General features: G+C 41.6%; 2 protein-coding genes across 2 annotated transcripts; both read right to left on the bottom strand.

The window, feature by feature from the left end:
- Nucleotides 1–1,269: 1,269 nt before the first annotated feature.
- On the bottom strand, nucleotides 1,270–1,815 carry LOC310862896 (malignant T-cell-amplified sequence 1-like; the record flags this gene model as incomplete). The annotated part of the gene is made up of 1 exon (XM_083771017.1): nucleotides 1,270–1,815. One exon carries the CDS (start codon nucleotides 1,813–1,815, stop codon nucleotides 1,270–1,272), a length of 546 nt encoding a protein of 181 aa, XP_083627143.1.
- An 18,497-nt stretch (nucleotides 1,816–20,312) lies between these two features.
- On the bottom strand, nucleotides 20,313–23,424 carry btg2 (B-cell translocation gene 2). Its single transcript, XM_083771385.1, has 2 exons — nucleotides 22,730–23,424; nucleotides 20,313–21,803 (listed from the first exon to the last, which is right to left on the bottom strand). The coding sequence occupies exons 1-2, from the start codon at nucleotides 22,893–22,895 to the stop codon at nucleotides 21,454–21,456; spliced, it is 516 nt and encodes a 171-aa protein (XP_083627511.1). The 5' UTR covers nucleotides 22,896–23,424; the 3' UTR covers nucleotides 20,313–21,453.
- Between the last annotated feature and the right edge of the window lie 1,323 nt (nucleotides 23,425–24,747).

Here is a 24,747-nt window from a genome sequence, read left to right as displayed (position 1 = left end):
TCTATATACAAATACCTCAGCGATCATCCTTACTCCTGACGGAGAAACACCATCATTGCTGGCATTCTCCAAGGCAACACACTTGCCCCGTTTCTATTTATTATTGTTGTTGATTATGTTCTTTGTATGTCAGTTGATACTATCAATGATAAGGGCTGCCAACTAAACCCTAGGTGAAGCTCTCGTCATCCTGCCAAATACCTAACCAACACTGACTTCGCTGATGACATTGCGCTTATCAGTCCATCATTGGAATACGCTCAGGCTCTCCTTCAGTCTCTTGAGCAGGCCTCCAACTGTGTTTGTCTTTATCTCAACGAGACGAAAACTGAATACGTAAATATATGCAAATCCAACAATAACCACATTATAAAAACACTTAACAACACTCCTCTGAAACAGGTTGATGACTACAAGTATTTGGGTTCATATATATCTTCTTCCCAAAAGGACTTTAAAACTAGGAAGGGTATGGCCTGGTCAGCCTGTAATGACATGCATAAGATCTGATCATCCCAGCTTAGTAAGATGTTAAAAGTAAAAATATTTAGGACGACCGTTGAGCCGATTCTACTCTATGGCCACTTTCAAAGAAACTAGAGAAACGGTTGGATGGCACTTAAACCCGCCTTCTAATGAGAGCGCAAAATCTGTCTTGGAAGAGCCACTCATCGACTAATATACGGCAACCTTCCCCGTGTTTCTTCACTAGTCCGATCCAGAAGAACACAGTTTGCCACTGCTACAGAGCTGACAATGAGGTTATATCTTCCTTTCTTCTCTGGAGTCCTGCCTCAAAGCAGACCAGAGATTTCTACCTCTGGTGATTCCCTGATGTCTTCGCTAGGGACACAGGCATCAGTAAGCAAGAACTGGGGATGGCAATGACGGACCGGGAAGTCTGGCGTGTTATTGTGAAATATACGATCTCGACCGCGGTCGAAAAATGATGATGATGATGAGGCCTAGCTGCGGGATTTCTGGAGGAACACCCTACTCGTGCGTGGCCACTTTTGGGGGGAAAACAGTGTAGTACGTAGTACACATTGCATGGGTCTTTCACGCACGCCACACAGACAAGGAAGCACAGTCAGCAAGAGCAGCCGACAAACTGAAGCAATCACATAATTGTGGCATCTTTTGTAGGGAATTTATGAAGGCAATTACAGTCAAATCGTATCCTTGGCCTACACCACAGAGAGCAAAGTTTCACATTGATCGGTCCAGCGGTGCCTGAGATTAGATGTACAGACTCAGACTATTGTCACATCAATTACACATCTTCATGTGCCACAATCCATCATTAAGATAGTGAACATTCTCAATTCCGATTCCCTTGTTGACTTTCTCGATGTTTTCCGCAGACATCTTCATCAGTCCAACACAGAGTGCATGCTGTTTGCCCTCCGCAGTGATGCCAACTACCTTGTCCACAGTGGCGGGCTGGAGTTTAGCTCCCAGGGATGTCAGTCCCGGGCACATAATGTTGGCTCCACTTAAGACAAATTTGATGGCCCCTTTGTCTACTTGCTGGTATGGAAGTATGAATGGATATTTATGCAGCAGTCTGAGAGTTGGGTAGAACGGTCCTTCCCTCTGTCTGAAGAAAAGCAGCTCCCCGTTCACTGTCAGGATTTCAATGTGTTCGTGGCATCTCACTATTTTGACCGGGTCCTTTTTTGGCATAATTTGGTTGAGCCATGCCTCGATTTCGGGAAACTGCTCCAACAGCTGGTTCTTGATCCCTTTGATAACTGATGACTTCAGCTGAATGCAGTTGGAAACGTTTTCCTTCTCGTCAAACTTTTTAAACATCCTTGATCATGTTCAACACGGTTCAATGAACTCCACCACGGCTACATCACACTTATTAAGTCACACTGACTGCAAGGAGAATCCATATTTGGTTACAATAATCGTCTATTTAAAGTTGAAGCTTGTCTGTGTGAGTGTGAGTGTCCAGATTATGCCCAAATATGGACATAGGCTATCTCATGTGACATTACTGACATTATTGACTATTTATTGGCTGCGAGCTACCAATTGACGGTTACACATACACAGTTCTGATGCCCCCAAAAATCTGAATGCCCCCCTATATTCAGCTATTAGTGTAGATTTCCGTCCTATACACAAACATGAATAGATAATTTTACGTCAGTGTCTGAGCAAATCGGTTTAGTGTCTATTTTTGTACTACACAAACATCAATTTCCCATTGACAATCAATGGACAATTTTACCTCAAGTGAATGAGTGTGACTGGGTGAATGTGAAATACATACGTAAAAGTGCTTTGGAGACTTTGTCCATTTCCTCAGACATACAGATGATTATCCTCTTCTAAAGTTATGCCATGGATGGATATGGATGTCTACACATCACAGTGACATCACGCCAAATCGTATAAAGGGAACACTTTGTCTCTGGATCTAGTGCCATTAGCCGAGGATTAGCAGAAGACAGCCATCAATCTATCTGCTTAGGATAACCCTCTCAGCAGACAGCTGTACAAATGGCTGATAATAGTATGCTGACTCTCGACAAATGTTTGCTGCCATGCTATATTGATCTAAACCTGAGGCCTACCCTGCAGACGTTAGTAGTATACCACGACCACAAGTGAACTCAACTCATTTTTATTGTCACATGTTTAATGATAATAAAAAATTGGTGGAATTCTTAGTCGTATGAGCGCAAAAACGTAATGTCAAAAACGTGTTAAGAGCCGAGTTACACAGTGCGATGGGCCCAATCAACAGCATCAGCGGAAGCCGTGTAACTCGTTACACTCTCGAAGAAATTCGATCACACAACGCGAGCGATGACGCGTGGCTCGTCATCCGTGACAAGGTGTACGACATCACAGACTTCCTTGAGGAGCATCCTGGGGGTAAGGAGGTTTTGCTGGAGCTGGCGGGCACGGACGCCACAGAGGGATTTGAGGATGTCGGTCATTCCACCGACGCTCGAGGGATGCTGGAGCAGTACTACGTTGGGGAGGTGCTTCGTACGGATGTCGAAAAGGACAAGCCGAGACCAGGAGAGTCCAGTATCAGTAGGAGCTCCTCCTGGTGGTTGATATCTGCTATCGCTGCAGCTGTTGTGGCGCTCATGTATGGCTATTATGCGTGTTAGAACCACCGTTTCTCAACGTGGGGTTCGAGGACCTCCAGGGGTCCTTGATGGGGTTCCACGGGGATAAAGGTCCTTGCAGACTGGACATGTTTTTCGGAAAAAACGGCAGAAAAACGCTGCTAAAATCCGAAAAATGCAGCAGCGTGCAAGGACCTTAAATGAATGATAGTTGGGAACCAAATGGACCCCTATCGGTACTGTAACTCTGAGAAACAGCCCACAAATGTTTTTGTTGTTGTTTTGTTTTGTTTCTCTTTTTTGTCTTTCTTTCTGTTTTGAATTGTTTTATGAACAGCGGTGAGAAGCAACTGGAAAATAATTGATAAAGTATGTTTAAAGTACTGTATACTTCAGTAACATTTTTAGGTATCTTTTTTCCTTTACTGGAGTATTTCCAATACTTTTACTTCTTCATAACATCTCAGAGGCAAATATTCTAGGCCTACTTTTAAATCTACTGTGTGTGTGTGTGTGTGTGTGTGTGTGTGTGTGTGTGTGTGTGTGTGTGTGTGTGTGTGTGTGTGTGTGTGTGTGTGTGTGTGTGTGTGTGTGCGCACGCGCACGTGCGTGCGTGCGTGCGTGTGTGTGTGTAGAGAGAGGGGTGCCCGGCTGTAGAGCACCGAGTCGGTACCGATGGAGGTTGGAGATCCATGCCCCGCACCAGGCTATGCAATACCCGTTGTACCCGTGTCAGAGTACCCGTTCCACCCATCTGTCTGTGTCCCTTTTATGTCCATATATGGAGGCATGCCCAAATATGAAGTGTGTTGCCTAATCTCAATGTGACATCATGGAATCTACAGGGGAGGGGATTAGGCTCATTACTGTAGTTCCACTGGCAGAGCCATTTTGCCAGAGCCTTTTGTGGTGCTTCTGGACAACCGTGTATCTGGCTGACTTGACACCAAGCACTCTGTGGATTACAGACATACGTACAGAGTAGACACGTACAGAGATGTTACACTAGGCCATTATTGACAAAATGTCCGCAACACAAACATAGACTGACACCGAGCTAGACAGGAACGCCCAAAAACGTCACATCCGGTTTTAGCCCGGGGTATGAATTTTCTATGGCTGCCAATGCAACTTGGTCCAATCCTTAATCACATACGGAACTTGCGGAGGTAGCATGCCTTGTCCACGGGCAACAGATCTTTCAACATATGGCATTGCTACTAATCGCTACTAATCGCTACTCTGCGCAATATTGTTTTGGAAATGCCGCAAATTGCATTGCAGTGAACGAAAGCAAATCACAACTTCCCCCAGGGGTGGGCGGAGTCACAGCTTGACGCTCTGAATACGCGCCGTGGTGTCAGTGTATTGAATGCATGCACACACGCACGCACACACGCACGCACACACACACACACACACACACACACACACACACACACACACACACACACACACACACTCACAATGCACCTTGTGACCTTAGCTTGGCAATTTTCAAAACATTTTGAAAGGTGCCGATCATATTATCTCTCTGCACTGGCTCCAGGTTAAATACAGAAAATAATTTAAAATTCTCCATGCCTTCAAAGCTCTCAATGGTGAGGCACCATGGCAATTTAAAGAGCTCATCAAGCATTAACAACCTGCTAGAACACCTGTGACTGTAGCTAGATTGCTTTTCTTGGCACTCAAAGTCGCTTTACAAAAACAGAACAAAAAAGGTCTCCACCAGGGCAGGTCAGGTTGTGGACTTCCGGTGGCGCTATAATAAGCCAATGTGAAAAGGGTGCCATTTCTTCTTACGCCTTTGATGGCAATTGGATGATTTGAGGCAGTTTGTTCCAATAATAAGCAATAAGCCATTGGCTTGTTATAGCCAGTGCTATAATAAGCCAATGTGAAAAAGGTGCCATTTCTTCTTACACATTTGATGGCAATTGGATGATTTGAGGCATTTTGTTCCAAAAATGTGTTTAGCAAAAATCCACCTGTTGGTGGTGCTATAATATCCCTCAGCCTAGTAGGAAAGTCTGTGAAGGCTTTTTGTTCAAAACGGGCCAATCCTGTAAACTTTGAAAGCCAATGTTAGGCAATCAGGATGGAATATGAAATATCGGACACATCTGTGTTGAGCACATGACTATAGAGATACTGTGTAACGATTTGCAGGATTTTTGGATAAAATATTAAATTTAAATTTAAAGCAATTGACAATTTAAAATAAATAATTAAATAATTATACTGTATACGTGATAACATATTTTATTTCAGTTTATATACCTTTTCTTTTCATCGTTTATCGATGATTTATTTTTCTTTGAGAAACTAAAAAGGGATCCAGAATAATTCTAAATCGATAAAACTGTATTTCTTTTATAGATAGAAACTTGTACCATACTTCATAATACTACTTTTTTACATGCATAAAGTAGGAAATAGCTAAACCTAATAATTCAACATTTCAAACGTTACTTCACAGAGAAGCTGAGATTTGACAGTTTGTAGCGGTCGACGGTACTTGCACGCTCTGCTTGCGCATGGCCTACTAGTGTGCAACAAGCATGTATGTGCCTTTTATTTCAATGTATCTTTGTTAATGGTACAAGATACCGGGTTTGTGGCTCTTTCAGAGCGGGAACTCTGGGGAGAGGGAGGGGTAAAAATGTCAACAATTTATGTATGCTATTTTTGACTCATATAAGATTGAAAAGTTAATAAAGAAACTTTCAAAAAATATTAAGGGTGCAGCAAGTTTAAGAAAAGTCTGTCCTCTCCAGTCGACTTCCTGGTGTCAATAGCTTGTAGTGCACGAAGAACATCATTACAAGGGTTGAAAGTGAAAATTAAAATCATGTCTTTCTGCCTGCACCTGATGATTTCCATCAATAGGGGGCCCCGAATAGTTGGTGTCAAATAAGTTGCCTGCATTTACAAAATGCTTGTTAAAAGCTTGGTGGATCTCCTTCAGTTAATAAGCAATCATTATATTTTACTTGTGTTGGTAATGTTGTAGTTGCCTTGCTTTTGTCACAGCTTTCCAGAACTTTGATGGGTCAGTCAGTGTTAGTATGAGCTAGTGACCAGATCAAAATAATAATTTTACTTAGCACTTTCCACTGCAGAAGTGTCTGCCCAGCACCTCCCTAGTGTCTGCCCAGGGCCTCCCTGGTTACTCCCCAGTGCCTCCCTAGTGACTCCCCAGTGTCTGCCCAGTGCCTCCCTAGTGACTCCCCAGTGTCTGCCTATAGTGCCTCCCTAGTGCCTCCCGTCCACAGTGTCTCTGTGCCTCCATAGTGTCTGCCCAGTGCCACCCTAGTGTCTGCCCAGTGCCTCCCTAGTGACTCCCCAGTGTCTGCCTATAGTGCCTCCCTAGTGCCTCCTGTCCACAGTGTCTCTGTGCCTCCATAGTGTCTGCCCAGTGCCACCCTAGTGTCTGCCCAGTGCCTCCCCAGTGTCTGCCCGGTATTAGTTGGTTACCTTTAATGAGTCACATTTATGTACATAATTATTGTGAATAATAATAATAATAATAATTTTTATTCATAACGCACTTTACATTTGAAACAAATCTCAAAGTGCTACAGGCAGAATTTTTTTAAAATACAAATAAAAATAAGAATAAAACGGTTAAAAACAGCACACAGGGCAGCTTAAAAGTCCGACTGGGCAAATGCCTTACTAAAGAGGAAGGTCTTTAGTCCCTTTTTAAAAGCGTCCACGGACTGTGGTGCTCTCAGGTGGTCGGGGAGGGCGTTCCACAGCCGAGGGGCAGCTGAGCAGAAGGCCCGGTCCCCCATGGTGCGGAGTTTGGTTCTAGTGCATTTGAGTGTGTTTGATGTACCGGAGCGGAGGGAGCGGGTGGAGGCTGGGGGTTCAAGGAGTTCCTTTAAGTAGGGGGGGGGGGGGGGGGGGGGGCGTTGCTGTGGATGCATTGATGGGTGAGGAGGCAGACCTTGTATTCAATCCTGGAGGAGACGGGAAGCCAGTGAAGGGAGTGGAGTATGGGTGTGATGTGGTCGTATTTTCGCACTCTCACCAGGATCCTAGCAGCACTATGTTCTGGAGTGGAGGCAGGTGGAGTGGAGGAGTGAGATAGGGCGGAGCGGATGTTATTGACCTTTGACCTAAATGAATCGAGGATGTTGTTGCACTGGTCCTCTGTGGTGTCACTGTGGGTGGGTGATTGAGGTTTAAGGAGGTTATTTATGGTGGAGAAAAGTTGCTTGGAGTTACTGGAATTGTTATTGATGATATTTGAGTAGAACAGTGACCGAGCATCTCTGAGGGCTTTTGAATAGGCTTTTTGATGCTCCCTGTATGCCTGTCTGTGGACAGTGAGCCCTGAAGCCATGGAACGGCGCTCAAGGACACTGCCCGCTGCCTTCATTTTCCGCAGCTCACTGGTAAACCAGGGGGAGGAGCGTGAGAAAGTGACAGTTTTTATTTTGACAGGGGCGTGAAGATCCAGGAGACGGCTCAGGGTGTTGTTGTACAGGTCGACTGATTCAGTGGCTGATGAGGGGGTTGCAGAGGAGAGGTGATGAAGGTCCAGGGCTATGGCGTCCGGTCTTCAGTCTATTTTCTACCTTGTTTAGTCAAATATAGACGTTTTATTATGTTTCAGCAGTGGTTATTTTCATCAAATCCTACGACACTCTCATCACTGACAAGCTTGATGTGGCCAACTACTTGAACATCTTCTTTACAAACATAGCAACAACTCTGGTTAACAAACTGTCCTCCCACTCTGGGCTCTTTGGTTTAGAGCACATTAAAACCTTCTACAGAAACCTAGGTGTTTGTAAAGATGATTTTAAACTAGTTATGGTAACAACTGATGAGGTACTTAAGAAATGGAGTGTCCTCCAACCCCACAAGGCCACTGGCCATGACAATATTCCCTCCAAATTTCTCAGAGACTCAGCCATCTCTATAGCTCCAATCATCACCCACATAGTAAACCTCTCCATCAAACAGGGACAGGTCCCCCAAGATTTCAAACTGGCCAAAGTAACCCCCTTGCACAAGAAAGGGAGTAAATTAGACCCCGGCAACTACGCCCTATTTCTATTCTAAGCTCCATCTCGAAAGTGATGGAAAAATAGTCTATGAACAGGTTGAAAAGTATCTTGCCACAAATAAATGAATGTATGAGTTACAATCTGGCTTCAGAACATCCCACTCCACTGACACATGCCTTCTCTATTTGAGCGACCACATCAAACATGAGGCGGATTCTGGCAAATACTGCTAGTCTCGGAACAAACTGCAGGTTGAAAAGGCCCTCAGCTCTGAACTCACTAGAATCTGCACCTGGCTCGCTGATAACAAACTATCTTTACAATCCATTCTCAGCAAGGCAAATGGCTTCTTGGTTAGAGTGGGTGACAATGTTATCACACGTAAAGATGAAATTACCTACCTAGGTTCAATCCTGGAGGCCAATCTTTCTCGTGATAAAATGGCCACCAATGTAATCAAAGAAGTCAACCAAAGAACAAGATTCCTTTACAGGATCTCCTCACTGGTCAACAAAAACACCTTGAAGACCTTAACAGTAGCCCTCGTACAAGGTTTCTTTGACTATGCATGCACCTCCTGGTACCACAGCACCTCAAAGACCCTTAAAACTAGGCTCCAGACTTTCCAAAACAAACTGGTCAGGCTCCTACTTGGCCTCACCCCCCGAACCCACCTCACCCCTACCCACTTTGACAGGCTGGAATGGCTTAGGGTCTTGCAATGGGTCTGGTCCACAAGATTCGATACACCACCAAGATACCCATGTACCTGTCTAGATACTTCCTTAATGTTAACAAAGTCCACACCCACAACACCAGAGGGAGTGCAACGAACCATGTACAACCCAGATTCGGCACAAACAAGGGACTAAATTATTTTCGCTCCTATGCCACCAAAATGTGGAACTCCTTCAAAACCGCTATCAAAGGGCACCTATACGGACGGCTGCAATTTGAAACTGGCCCCCGTAAAATCTGAATCCCCCCCACCGCCCACTCCTTTTTCCCCTCACTGTATAGGCTATGTTTCTTTTCCCTTTTTACCTCCTTTATGATGAATTCCTGTTCTGTTCTTTGACTATATAGAAGTGTCTATTTGTACGTCTCTAAATGTTTTGATGAATTGAACAAGGTGGACCCTAAACAAGTGTAATGCTTAATTGGGTCGTCCACTCACAGTTAACAGTCTTTGTGCTTGAAATGTACTGTCATTCTGCAAACTGTTAATAAATATTTAAATCAATCAAAATTCAATCAATCAAGTGGCCGCCATCTTTAAATGGTCCATTTTGAGGGATTAGGGGCCATTTTTGCAGCTCTACAGCAGATGTGGATTCAGCACACCTTAATACCCCTAAAAAAATGTATGGCAAATGTATGGCATAAATCACCACGTATCTTGGATTTATAAAATAGTTGTGGGTTCTTATTAAAACCAATCAATCCGCTGGTTTATTTTATAAACATGAACACATTAGTGATTGAAGGTGGTTTGTACCGAGGTCAGGAATGTACTGATTACCACCGCTGGATGGCAGCATTATACGAGGTTAGTGATGTATCGATTCGTTGCCACTCAGAGACATGTTAATACCGCTAGGCGGCAGTACAGCACTGCACATCTTAGCTGTATTGTGATGGTTTAATATAGGGCAAAGCAAAAGGAAAGTCAGTTTGTTTGTAGTGTATTACGTATTACAGACTGTATCAGACTGATTGTATTCAAAGTAAGTGCAGCTTTGTTATTGCTATGTATTGTCCCACCGTATATAGAGTCTATACGGTGGGACAATATGTTGGTCGTCACGACCAACATGACATCACCACTTAGATAACGCTGGAGAGGAGACCTCATTAGGAACTGTGCGGCAGCATCGCATTTCTGGATAAACTCTGATATTGTCAATAGGTGAATCCCAATTGGGATTCACCTATTGACTATTAACACTTGTATACTTTATAATATTGTGAAAACGTTCTACCCGGAAATATGTTTCTGATTAATTGAAATAAATGGTGGACCCTATTGTAAACAAGTGTAATGATTTATGGTGTCGTGACTCGTGACTGTCGTCCCACGTACAGTAAACAGTTTTTGTATATTGAGTTGTGCTTGAAATGTAGGCTACTGTAATTCGATCTGCAAACTGTTAATACATAATTCAATCAATCAATCAATCAATCAATCAATCAATCAAACCTGATTGTTTACAAACATTCGATCTGTCTGATATGGTTTATATGGGGTGGGCTAGTAATATACACATGGACGACAGACAATCACGACATTATATTATATAAAGTCTGTCTGTCTGTCTGTCTGTCTGTCTGTCTGTCTGTCTACAGGTAGCCTAGAAATACCAAGGCCTCTCTCTACCTACTGTCTTAAATGTTCTTGTAGATGTAGACTATGGGAATAACAGTGAAATAGTAGTTTTTTTGTGTTTACTTAATAATGCTAAAGACTCAAATCAATTAAGTGGAGACCCCCCCCCCCCCCCACACACACACACACACACACACACACACACACACATGGTCCCCTGGGGACCCCACAAACCAACATGACATCACCACTTAGATAATGCTGGAGAGGAGACCTCATTAGGAACTGTGCGGCAGCATCGCATTTCTGGATAAACTCTGATATTGTCATTGACTATTAACACTTGTATACTTTATAATATTGTGAAAACGTTCTACCCGGAAATATGTTTCTGATTAATTGAAATAAATGGTGGACCCTATTGTAAACAAGTGTAATGATTTATGGTGTCGTGACTCGTGACTGTCGTCCCACGTACAGTAAACAGTTTTTGTATATTGAGTTGTGCTTGAAATGTAGGCTACTGTAATTCGATCTGCAAACTGTTAATACATAATTCAATCAATCAATCAATCAATCAATCAAACCTGATTGTTTACAAACATTCAATCTGTCTGATATGGTTTATATGGGGTGGGCTAGTAATATACACATGGACGACAGACAATCACGACATTATATAAAGTCTGTCTGTCTGTCTGTCTGTCTGTCTACAGGTAGCCTAGAAATACCAAGGCCTCTCTCTACCTACTGTCTTAAATGTTCTTGTAGATGTAGATTATGGGAATAACAGTGAAATAGTAGTTTTTTTGTGTTTATGCTAAAGACTCAAATCAATTAAGTGGAGACCCCCCCCCCCCACACACACACACACACACACACACACACATGGTCCCCTGGGGACCCCACGAACCACTGCTGGCACAACTTATGCAACAACAGGTATGTGTTGTGTACTACCTTTTGGGTGGGTGCTTTAAAAAAAATACATACAGACAAGTTGGAGACAACAATAAGATCATAATCATGAATACAAAAAGAAACTGCATGGTAAACAAAACATAGACAGGACAAAGAATATCTCTAAATTCTTCACAATATGTACGTTAATTTAGTCAGGGAATTCTCTGCAGCGAATTGAGTGCACTATAACCAGTGGTGGAATAAATCTGAGAGGGCACATGATTTGGTACATTTGTACAGTCTCAGGGTTAAAGAAGCGTTCCATCTAGTTGGGCCCCAGTGGGCCCCAAACCAGAAGTTGAGAAACAGTGGGTTACCACACACTATAATTAGGCCTACAAAGATAAGTAGCAGGAGCTAGGGGAGCTTTGTAAATAAAGACAGATAGGCAAGTCAACTCAAGCATGGAAGTCACAATGGTGTGTGAGGGCTTATACATCTCAAAGCTGCATGAGAAAGAAGACTAGGCTACTGATTGTGTGAAGATAGTGACAGGAAGCATAATAATGAATCTAAAGTTTACAATAGGCAGCAACTCTCTTTGGATTCTAAAGAAATGCAAACATTTAAAATTAAAATTCATTTACAATTTGAGAGCAAGTGACAAACAGTTGAGTATTGTTTTATACCTTTTAACCTACCCTACCTTCTACGCCACTACAATTATTTTGCAGCTTTAGTTATTGGTTATTACAGATTTAGATCATTAGTACAAATCATACATCAAGTGATGTTTGAAAAATCAGCCCCACCTTAAAATGTTGCACATTACAGACAGTTGAGTGATGAACACATTTACACTTATTTACCTGTGAAATGGACCATTCTGCCGAATGAATCAATTTACATGCTATGATGCTAGGCTACTGTAATTAATATTTTGGTGCCAATATGTATGTAATTATACCCAAGTAGAATTTGGCAGGGCATTTACTTTTCTTTTCTTTTCAAAATATTTTTATTCAAGTTTTTGTGACAAGTATTAAACAGACATATCAAAATATGAAAATAAAAATTTAAACTCAATCCCCTATCCCACCCACCCCTCACCCACAATCCCAAGGATAGTCGGAAAGACAGTCAAAATTAAATACATATATACACATATACACGAAATACATGCATACATAATTACAAAAATAACAGATTTTAAACAGATTTTTATAGCAGAGCAGATTTTGTTTCTGTTGTGGTTTGGAGGGCATTTACTTTTAACAGAGTGTTTATTTAAGTAAAACATCCCAGTGCTGCTTTCAGCTCTGGACTTTCATTCAAAATGAGACGCACTGATAAAAAGGCTGACAGTCAAACTTGCAAAGAGGCAAAGAAAACTGTGTTTTTCTCCTGTTGAATGGTCATAATTATTCTACTGCTGCCATGCTCCACCTCTCTGTTTTGTTTATGTGTGGGAGGGGGGGCACTCAGGCACTTGGGGGTCCCACCCTGCATGCCCCTGTTGGGCTCAAAGGAGGAGCAGATGGCAGGGTTAAGCCTAGTCTATATTTTGTCATACCACGGTGTCGCTCACCCTAAAGAGCCAATCTACAATATCATGTGTGGCATCAAGTGGAGCCAGAGTTGCCATGTCCGCTTATTTAAGCGACTTTGGGCTCGTTTTTATAAATATTGGTAGTTGCGTGTTTTTTGGGCTTGTTTCTAAAGTGTAGTTGCTTATTTGTCTTGCTTTAATGCTTACACATGTTTTTAAATTATTATTATTACATATACCAGTGTGTCCAATGTGTCCTATACCCCATCTGAAAATATGTTGTGCCAGGCCAGTAAGTGCTCCTGTGGTAGCCTGGTTAATAAACCAGACCGAATCAGCCGTTGGCAAGTCTGGTTTATTAACCAGGCTACTCCTACTGGCATAGTCATTTATTTTGGGCTTGTTCTGGTTGCTTTTTTCTCTCACAAAATCTGGCAACACTGAGCAGAGCGGCTCTGCTTTCCAAATAAGTGGGTTGGGGAGAGGATGGGGGGGCAATAAAGTGTAAACATGTATAAAACCCACAGACAGACATGATGGGGGGGCAATAAAGTGTAAACATGTATAAAACCCACAGACAGACATAAACCACTTTCAACATGTGAGGTGGGTGTACAGTAGAGCTGTCTTTTTAATGTTAATCTTGGTTCTTGCCATTGATTAATTGAAATATGTATTAACAGTTTGCAGAATTACAGTACATTTCAAGCACAAACTCAATACAAAGACTGTTAACTGTGAGTGGACGACCCAATTAAGCATTAGACTTGTTTACAAGAGGGTCCACCTTGTTCAATTCATCAAAAATATGCAGCCATATCCAACCTGGGAGAAACACCCTGGACAGGCCAGAGACATGACTAGCATAACACCAGGGACCCGACCATGGTCATTTTACAATAATAATAATTATTGTTATTTGTTGGGGTGACAACAGTTCGGTGTGACTTTACCTGCCACCAAAACATTGTTACTTTAGTCTCTGGGTTCAATGAATACTTCAGCCATTCACGTGGTGAATACACAGTACACATGAGCAGGAAATCACCTGAGACTGCACTCAAAAGACCAAATAAAAGTACTATTACATTTACGATTGAACTGCCAGACAAGAGAACAATACATTTCCAATTCAACAGGTATTCTGTGAAGACTGTGCTCAGTGTCGCTCCATTGTTATGTAAGCACGGCGGGTAGATATCTTTGTTTCAGTAGGTTCTGTGCAAAGTACAGACACACACTGTCCTGTATGCAGAATCAGATCACCTTTACTATCAGTGATGGACTCAACCCTGGTAAAAGTGTAGATACTCCTGGTCAAATATGACTCAAGTTAAGGTACTGAAGTACAGATTACATGCTTTTAGAGTTAGGGTGAAAATAGCATATCTACCAGACAGTCTAAACTAATGTCAATAGTAAATAAAAAAGCCAGTGCAGGGGTTCTCAACCTTTATCGAGCTCTGAACCTTCTCTTGTCTCAAAGAGTCGGCTATGAATAAATTGTGACAAAATAGCAGATAGGAAAATGACACCATAGTAGTAGACTCTATATGAAGTCTGTTTCCTCCTTTGTCTTTCCACAAATTAACTGTGTTGTTAAGCACTTATATACTCTACTCTACTATTCTATTCTACTCTATTCTAATTCTCATTCTACTAATACTCATTCTACTGCAGTTCTTACCCGCAAAGGTAAACATACAAGCTGAAGAATTGAAGTTTGTTTGTCACTACACAATGACAAAACCAAGATAAGATAAGAAGAAGCCTTCAGCAGTAGCAACATCTGCGTAAACAATAAAAGGGAGCGGTAAAAACAAAACGTATGCATATAAGTATGGCATATAAATATGGCATAACCATAATGTGCAAGATACATTGTACATACTATAGCAGCAATGGCAACAGTTACCTTGTGTTAACGTATGTACTGTACTATAACAGCAGTGGTAACATCAACATTTAACAACATACAAAATTACTGTCATGATGAGCATGATATGTGCACCTATTCCCTGTATATGTACAATGTACAATAAGCAGTCTGTGCAGGAATGACTGCAGTTAATTGTGCCAACATACAAATCTTGTTTATTTTTCCTGTCTTTGTTTCGTTTCTCTTTAAAAAAATAATAATAATAATAATAATAATAATAATAATAATAATAATAATAATAATGTAAACGATATGGTGGATGTTGTAAATGTAAATGGACACTGGCATGGTCCTTTAAGGTCAATATGCTCAAGGGTCAACCAGCCGAGACCTTAATGTTTGTGGTTGTATGTTTGGCTGGTCTGTGCGTGGCTTGGGGGGAGGGTGTAGAGGAGATTGTTTTGGTGCTAGGAGTCCCCTCCCCCTGCTGTGTTCTCATCCCAGAGGCAAATATTGTACTCTTTTACTCAACTACAATTATTTGAAAACATTAACATTAACTAAATATGTTTTGTCCTAAGGCCTAAGGCCTAGGCTTAGGACAAAACATACACTCCTATTTTATACTTAGCTTCCAGCTTAAAAAAAAAAACATTTTGCCAATACTACCATATTATCTTAGTTGATGCCACTACTTTTGTACTACTCACTCAAATTGCATTTTTAATGCAGCCCTTGTAACTTGTAACTTCTTCCACCACTGGTTTGGGAGGTCGGTGGTTTGGAAGAGGGTGTAGTAGGGGTTGTAATCTATACCAGTGGTTCCCAAACCTTTTAGTTTGAGATCCAAAAAGAGAAATTCGACGCCTCGCCCCCAGGACCCAAACTAGTGAAAAATTGCAGATATACAAGCTCAAAACTTGCCACAGATGTGATGCGTTGTGAGCTTATAGATCACTACTTCTTAAAATGTCTTTTAGGAAATGGGGGGGGGGGGTATTTAGTCAGGACCCATAAAATGAGCCCACGTCACGACCCACAAATGGGCCCTCCTGACCCAGAGTGTTTGGGAAAACACTGGTCTGGAGAGGAGATTGTTTTGGTGGCTTGGGGGGAGGGGGAGGACGGAGTCCTCCTCCCTAGCAGCTGCTCCGAGACTACGGGAAGGGACAGAGGTCCCTCCCAGCATGCATCACACACACCGCAGACAATACCAGCTTTGTGGTGGGTCGGGAGGGGTGGCGGCGAGGGGGTGAGGGAGACGAGTGATCAGAGATTTGGCAAACAGCTGCTAATAAATACCATAAAATGTCACCCACCGCCTTTCAAGGTGTCACCTCTGTATGTGTGACATTTCCGCGTTTACAGCCATTGTCATATACCGACTGTACCAGCTACTGTAAAGAAGCTTTGAAGTTATTTCAACACTGTGTGTGTGTGTGTGTGTGTGTGTGTGTGTGTGTGTGTGTGTGTGTGTGTGTGTGTGTGTTTGTGTGTGCGTGCGTGCGTGCGTGCGTGCGTGCGTGCGTGCGTGCGTGTGCGTGTGCATGTGCTGCATGTGTATGCTTTTTCAGGAAATATAGTTATTTCATTCATAAGCCCTTTTCAGCTTCAGCAATATTCAAAAATGGCATCAAAACCCCAACAGATCTATGCATTGTGAGCTTGTAGACTGGCTATTTCTGTACACTCAACCCTTAAGGGTCCATTTGGTTCCTATGAGGTCCCCCTGGAGCCTCCTCAAGGTCCCCTGTGGGTCCCTGGACCCCACATTCAGAACCGGTGCTTTTATAGTGTGTGAGTGCAGTGCATGTTTGAGCAGGATACGTTCAAGAACGTTTTAATGAAACAAATACCAAAAACGATTTCAGATTGTGTTGACATGGCCTGGGTTTTGATCCAATTTAAATACTCTTTTCGTAGGAGTGTGTGCGTGCCACTTTTGAGGGATTAGTTGGCTTATGTTGAGCAACAAGTGACAACACTGCAGGAAGTGTCACTGGCCCTGGGCGAGGGAAGGGCCAATGACAAAGAAATATAGATGAAGGAGGAGGGGCTGGTGGGGAGGGGGTCTCTTCTTGCAAAATGCTGCTTCAGAGAGAGAGAGAGATTTTGTTGAGTTGATTTTGTTGATTGTTGAATCAAGCCTTTGACGGTGCAGTTGAGTCAGCTCAACATTATGACATTAGAAAACACTACATCACATTGTTTATTCAGCATAAGCATATCAGTATGTAATATTGAATGCACAATTCCTTCAATAGTTTGAAGTAGAGATATGTTAGCAATATGTTTGAAGTACATGAGCTGCTTCCAAGATATGTTGTCTAATCTCAAGTAGACAGATTAAACATTCCATATTGTAGCTGTCGAAATAGTAGGCTACCCACTACTAGACAGATCCATGTACTGTATTTACTGTTTTTATGATATGATTTAGGGTTAGAATTATGTGGTGTAAACCTTTATCTGTTATCTGTACCGATCCACTTTCATCAGCATAAGCATACAAATATACTGCACCAGGGTTTCTGCTTTATCACTGTATGCCTAGTGATACAAGATGCAACTGTTGTTGACATAATGTTTTATTGTGTACTTACTCTTATCACACTCTGTTCCTTTTTATTCCTTTACATTGAGACACACTTATCCTCCTTTCAATATCTTTTAACAATATAGCAAAAAATGCCAATCTACAAGCTCACGTGTCACGTTGTGACGCTTTATACTTCAACTTTATTTTTCCTTTCAGAAACTTATTTTGTGCAGTAGTTAAAAAGACAACAAAGATTCACAATACAGACAGATGCTATAAAATGATAAAACCTACTTTTAAAACTAGTAAAAGCATCCAAAATCCATATGGAGCAATTATATATAAGTATTGTAGGATGGTGATGAAGTACTGTAGGTGATGACTTTGCATAAGTGTCACGTTGCTGTGCGTTGTGAGTTTGTGACGGTTGTAGATCGACTTTTACGCAACACTGTTGTATAAGGTATTATTTTATGAAAAACATAAAATGTTAAATTATGAAGATACAAGGTCTTACAGCAGCGATATGTTAGCAGCAACCTGTTGAATAAATACTCATCTGTGTGCTAAAGTAAAAAAAAAGGCTATATATAAGTCATGTATATAGCCTATCCCTGATTTTCTCAGTGCTGTAACTTGTAGCCCAAACAAAGTAGTATTTCCCTGTGGGAGGGAATCAAGGGAGTGGAGAAGAAAGTGAAGAGACAGTCTGCCTGGATACTGGGATCTTGCCGTCAACCAATCAGCTTGCAGGCTGCTCTCCAGTGTTTTGACAGTCTCTAGCAGCTGCCTGGGGGTCACAGAGCAGACCATTCATTGTCAATGGAGCATTTAACCCCCCCCCCCCCCCCCCCCCCCACCCCAGCCCCAGACAAGCATGGCTGCCTGGGGAAGTGATTTCTTTCTTTTTGTGGGGGATGTTCCATTCTACACAGAGGGGGGATGTGATTTTCTTTATTTTGGGGGGGTGTTCCATTCTACACAGAGGGGGGATGTGACGATACACTTCTTAGTTAGTGAACATTTAACTGAACAGCCATTGAAGAAGTACTCAATGTTTACTTAAGTAAAAGTAGCGTTAATCCATAGTAATAAATACTTGGTATTCGGCAAGCCATTCTAAATTGACTTGGATCTAAATGCCTACTTAAACACCCAACGTAAAAGTACTCATTATAGAGAAATGCCCCACTGATTGATTTATTTAATACAGTTTGCGAAAAGTACAGAGGTACAGTTATACAAGCATGGTAAAAGAATTACACAAAAAGCCCAGATGGCTTTTTTCCATTGTGGTCCACCGTCCTATGTATTAAATGTAAGTTTAATAGCTAAAATAATTTTAATAATTCATAATTTTAATAGCTAAAAACTATACTCAAATACAGTGCCTGAATAAATGTTAGTTACTTTCCATTTAATTCATTTAGTTATTTGTATGTACTTTATTTACTGTTTTACTATTTACTTTAAGCTGCTGTAGTTTTAGTTAGCTACTTTTTGTTACTTTAGTTTCAGTTCATTCTAGTTACTGTAGTTACTTTTAAGCTGCTGGTTGGTTTGCTTTCAGTGAATCAACCCTATGATTTTATCTCAACTTCACTGCTGACCCCCCCACTGCTGTCCTCCAAATGCCCCCCATTACAGGAGGAACCCCAGGGGCAGCCAGCAGGGCCTTTTTACACCTATTATTTTATACTCCAGTACCATGGTGTCGCTTGCCCACAGGGTTTGTTGATGCAAAAGTTACCCAAAACCTCTCAAGACAGATCCAAACAGCATATCTGCTGTTGGGCAAAAACCAACTATGTTGAAAATATTAACCTCTCAGGGAAAAAAAAGCCTCATCAAAGTTAGCATTTAATATATTGTCACTTGAATGACATTCTATTATCATCACTTTACCCAAATACAGCTCAAGTGGAGTTAGATGTTAGATATTTTCAGCCACTAATGTGGAGATTGTTATTTTGTCCATCATTTATTAGAATTAATTAAGACAGTTTTAGGATCCAATGGCGTTAGGTTTAGTCATAAGCTATTTTTAATACTTTTCATGGGTCAAAATTGGAAAACCCACATGCAGACTGGGCTGATGTTCATACTATTGAGAGCTTTTATTTTCATTTTTTTCATTTTACTTTTTTACTTTGTCTTATGAAGTCCCTTGAATAACAGTGTGGTTTCCATGTGGATCTGAGTTAGCCTCGCGTAGCCAGCCTTCAATTTGCCTTTGCAATGCATATTGCCCCAAATATCCATGCAGTGATATTAGTATGGCTACGTGAGGCTAGATGTCAGTGACATCATTCATCTATGATAAGTGGTTCCCAAAGGGGTCATTGGGGGAGGAGGAGGGGGGTTCCAGCTAAATGATTGATAGCTAGGAACCAAATGGAGTTGTAGGGACATGTCAGTAACTGAGTGTACAAATGGAACGCTCTGAAAAGTGAAGGGGTCCATGGCTTAATGCATACCAAAGTGGGGTCCTTGACATGTCATAACTTGTTAACCCAACATGTCACCCAACATTGCGGCTCAATGTACGTTCTACACAACCTAAACCTGGCAGAAAGATCTACATTTACGCTTCTGTGTATTTGAATTATGACAACACAATTATGCTTTGTGTTTTGTAATATACATACTGAATTGTGAACAGAAAAAATAAGCTTGAGTAAACATTCACACGACTGCCAACACTGTAGACTTGCATGTATTAAAAGGCAAGCGAGATACAATTTCACTATAGGATCTACTCAACTGTCTGTAAGGCTGTATCAGCATTCTTCCTAGTTAGGAATTTTGTCCTAAATGACCAAATGTTTGAGAGTTCAAGAGTTTGCAGGACTAATGTTCTTATAACACTATAATTAAACCTTGACATTCAAGTATGCAAAGATTCTAGCATTAATATGAATGCAGGCATAGATGTCAATATCAAATTGATATTGAAATGTGATTATTGTGGGAAATTAAGTCAAGCAAAACATTCAATTCACTTTCAATTCATATTCAGTTTATTGTAACAAAAACTGTAAAAAATATAAACTGTACAAGTCTTTACAGAAACCCATTGCAAAAATGTACAATAAATGCATACTAACTCATTACAAAAATATACAATAAATGTATACCGAGCTTCAAACAGCTTACAAAACTAAAATGTTTTCAGTTCCTAGAAAAGGTAAATGGACTGTTCAACAGGCCAGTTAAAATGCTACAAGGACTCAACACCCATCATATGATAGAGTATAAAGCCAGTATTTGAGACGATAGGCAAACAACACTGACCAACCACTTCAGACTTCAGTTAGAATATAAACCACCTTACCAGCCTCAACTGTGAAAACGGTTTGCTTTTAACAGTGCTCAGCTAAATGAGCATATCTTGTAGATCTGCTATTTTTGTTGAAATGTTCACCCTAGTGTTCATGTTGGAATTCAGATGGGAAAGTCCAAACCCGTGGGCATGTCCCATACAAAGTAGTACCCATACATCACACTGTAAAACCCTCAGTGCTCAGTTTATCAATTCAGAGTCACAAATGTGATCTTGGAAATGTACCTGAACAAAACCCCAGTTCTGACTGGTTTTCAAAAACATTCACATCTGCCAAAAAAAAAGCTGTATTTCTATCATGGCTATTATTGCACCTTGAGAACACCATTTTACACGGCCATGGCAGCTAGAGTTAGTGCTCAAGACGTTCACATTACAGGACTGGTTCTCAACTCCTCAGCTAAATGATGATAGCTAGGGACCAAATGGAACCTTGGAACCTTGACATGGGTCTGTAACTGTTAAGTATAATAAGAATGGAACTAAATGTTCCCGTAAGGTCCATTTGTACAGAGTTAAAATAATTACAATTTCTAAAAACGTGTTAATCAAATGGAGGTCTGTGGCTTAATGCATATTAAAATGGGGGTCCATGAAATGTAAAAACGGTTGAGGCTACATGTCCAGAGCCACTGGCAGTGCAAAGTAAGCCTGTAAAACAGCCAAACGTCTGCAAAAGTCTTAATAGTGCCTGTCCCCAGTGCTACGTAATCAAACAGGAAGTAGGTAGGAGGTCAGAGGTCGTCAGCGGTGTCATGGTAGTGCAGTGCCATTAGCCCGTTGGCCCGGCTCACGTTAACTGGACACCGTCATCATCAGGTTCTTCGGGGGGCTATTGCGGCCACTCATCAGAAAGTGGTTCTTACAGTACGACAGGTCGGCCCGGAGGGCCGGTGGTGAGGGCGCCGGGCCGGTCTCGTACAACACGCAGATGGAGCCGTCCTCGCCAATGCGATAGGAGACCTCGTTAGGGTCCACCCACAGCGTGAGTTCCCGGGGTAAGAGGCTGAATAGCTCCTCAGCCGTGATTCCGATGTGGTGGGCGGCCCGACCGATCAGGGGGTCCATTTCGTGGTTGATGCGAATGCAGCGGTAGCCGGAACCCTTCTGGGGTACTTCTGGGAACCAGTGGTGCTGGTAGCGTTCTAAAAATTATATATACAAACAAAAAAAACTATCAGCAAGTATTCTAAGTAGGCAACCAACTGCATTAGAATGAACACTTACAGAATGTCTCCAATTCATGCAAAACATTAAAGCTAGGTGACGGTCACCATCACCACCACCATTTGCATATGTTAAGGAGGGATGGAAAATGCAACATGGGGACTGGGGGGCAATGTGCCCTTGAGGGGGTCCCATATAGACGGTGGGGGGTCCCCATCTAATGACTGGTAGTTAATCTTCATCATTTAAAAAAAATGGAACTACTGAACATAATGACAATCAAATTGGAGGTAATTTACATCAAATTGGTTTAAAGGGTGATCTGCCTACGTGCAAAATTACATTGCTGCAAAGTTGTTATTGGAATTTGGGCGTACTGTGTTGTGAGCTTGTAGATCAGTTTCAAATGGCGTTAAAATGACATTTTGCCTCCAAGGACCCCCTGAACCCCGCATGAGAACCAATGCTTTAGAAATAACATACCAGGCAGTAGGATATAAATGAATACCTAGGCCTACTTGTCTAGACAGACTAGGAAAGTTGATCAAATGAACATCTACGTGTCGATGTCCTGTATATTCTTAGCCCTACAAGTCAGAACCCAATGCTACTGAAGTTTCTGACATTTTACGGAGGGTTCCGAGAGGGGCTAGTATATTCTCCAAGTAGATCTACTATAGATTCCGAGAACCAATATGGGTCCATACCCAAATGGACCCATGTCGATAAGACCCTGCCTTACCCTTATACAAAGAACATTATAGTTGGGTAAAAGCTAAGGCCCTTAGCCTTTACCAAGCGATACGGTGTCGTATAAAATGGGGGTCCATGGCCTTACGTCATTGGCATTAAAATAATCACTGCTACAAATTGAGCTTTTGGTGTCAGGGAACATTGTACCGACCTGAAAGTGAGTTCTGGAGACAGTCTTTGAAGACCTGCAGTTGGTTCTCGTTCAGACAACCTCTGGTCCTCAGCAGTCTGGACACGAAGCCTGCGGCCGCCGACACCTCCGGAGCCATCTGGGTCCTACAAGATCCGGACGACGATCCTCCATCACGGTGCTCCATCGTCTGTTCCGTTTATAGTTCCGATCCAAACGTAGAAAAGGCCGCTTTGAGACGTCAACGACGTGATTGTTTTTCAGGCCGAAAGGAGCTGCTTGCTTGGGTAGATCCAGTTCCAGCCGACGACGATTGAGACGTAATACCGGTAAATCAGTTGGAATTAAAAAGTCTAATTCTAAAGGAAACGCTCCTGCTTCTAAAATAAATTCGTATTTGGCTTGTGTTCCGTTCCGTACACAGTGTGGATGCAGGTCCGAATAAGAGCAGATGTGAGATGGTTGCCAGCCAGGCTGTTTATTTATAGGGCCTGAACGTCCTGTGGGCCGCAGGGGAGTTATTGTCTTCCCTTCCGTGAGCGACGGGCGATCGAGCCAATCCGCTTACTCCCTCTTTCATCACGCTGGTCCCGCCCCGTTCCGAGCACTTCCAAATATGGCAATTGACGTCAGCACTACTTGCTGCTATCGCCTAGGAACCCGTGACGTCAATGACCGAAACTGACTGCTAGTGCCTATCAATTGGGCTATAATGTTCTTGTCCCAACAATGGCCTGTAGCCTACTACATTGTATAACAAATCTTATTTTGATTTGATTATATAAAACGGTGAATAGGCTACTGATTAATGATTATCAACTGATTATATATTTTAATAAATAATTTAGACCTGCAGGTTTAGGTTTATAGTACCATTGTTTATCAGGACACCAATCTACACTGTCTATATTAAACTGCTCAGTCTTCACTCTTATGTAGAAATGGAACCAAATCGACGAGTTACATACCCCTATAGTCTCGAGACTAGTCTCTCACTCTCTCAAGTCTGTTGACTAAGGAAAAGCGCCCCCTTTCCTTTGTTTCCTTTGTTTTGCCAATGGGTACCTTAGAGTGTATACTCTAAGATGGGTACCCATTGCTCGAGACAGACTGTTGACTATGGAAGGGCGCTGTTTCTCCCCTTTTGCCGATTCATTCTCAGATTGACAGACCCCTATGAAAAATTTGGGGCCCCGGTAGTCCCCGGACCCTTGAGAACCAGTAACCAGTAATATAACCAACATTTACATTTGAACTATATTTATCTACATTTGCTAAAGCCTTATTGAACTCGTACTTTATATTTGTATAACACAATCCCAAAGCCATAAATACCTAAATATTTTGCGATGAATATTGGATACTGTAGGCATATTTATTATTATTATTAATAATAATAATAATAATAATAATAATAATAATAATAATAATAATAATAATAATAATAATAATAATAATAGAAAACGGAAATTATTAAAATAGTTTAAGACTCGATCAAAGTGTATGTGAAGTTGAACTTCCCAGTTTGGCCGAGTTGGATGCCCCATAGCACTTAATTCGCAATACAACAGTGACACCTGGTGGTGGAGATTCATATAGGGAATAAACTAGGCCCAGCATGGGCCAGGTGGAAAGTAATTACTAACAAAGTACATGTACTCAAGTACATTTACAGCTTGAGTGGAGTATTTTCACCTTTTATATGCCGTATACTTTTACTTCTACTCAACTACAATACATCTCAGAGGCAAATATTGGAAGAAAACATAATTATACTACCCACCCAGTCCCATATCCACCCTCTGGACCCTCTGCCAACAGGCTTCTTTTGTTTAAAGAGGGACATTTGGTATATCGTTTTTTTATTGGCCTAAAATAGTGTCTATATACTGTAGGCTACTGTCTATATACTGTACATATATATACATTCATGAATCCACTTGCTGACCGGCTGTCCGTATTGAGGAATCTTTTTTATAGGGGATATACTGTATGTGACCCTTAGAAGGCAAGATTTTCAAATTTTCATTATGCTTTAT

This window comes from Protomyctophum parallelum (assembly GCF_964188405.1).
Source record: "Protomyctophum parallelum genome assembly, chromosome: 8".
Classification (NCBI taxonomy): domain Eukaryota; kingdom Metazoa; phylum Chordata; class Actinopteri; order Myctophiformes; family Myctophidae; genus Protomyctophum; species Protomyctophum parallelum.
The sequence above is the reverse complement of the archived record's forward strand: the minus strand, read 5'-3'. Positions and strand labels throughout refer to the sequence as shown.

Bases quoted from the DNA above. Each gene is read 5' to 3' on its own strand.
- btg2 (XM_083771385.1), bottom strand. From the start codon at position 22,895: ATGGAGCACCGTGATGGAGGATCGTCGTCCGGATCTTGTAGGACCCAG. The intron at 21,804-22,729 runs GTCGGTACAATG...TATAATTTTTAG, and splicing joins TCTCCAGAACTCACTTTCAG to AACGCTACCAGCACCACTGG.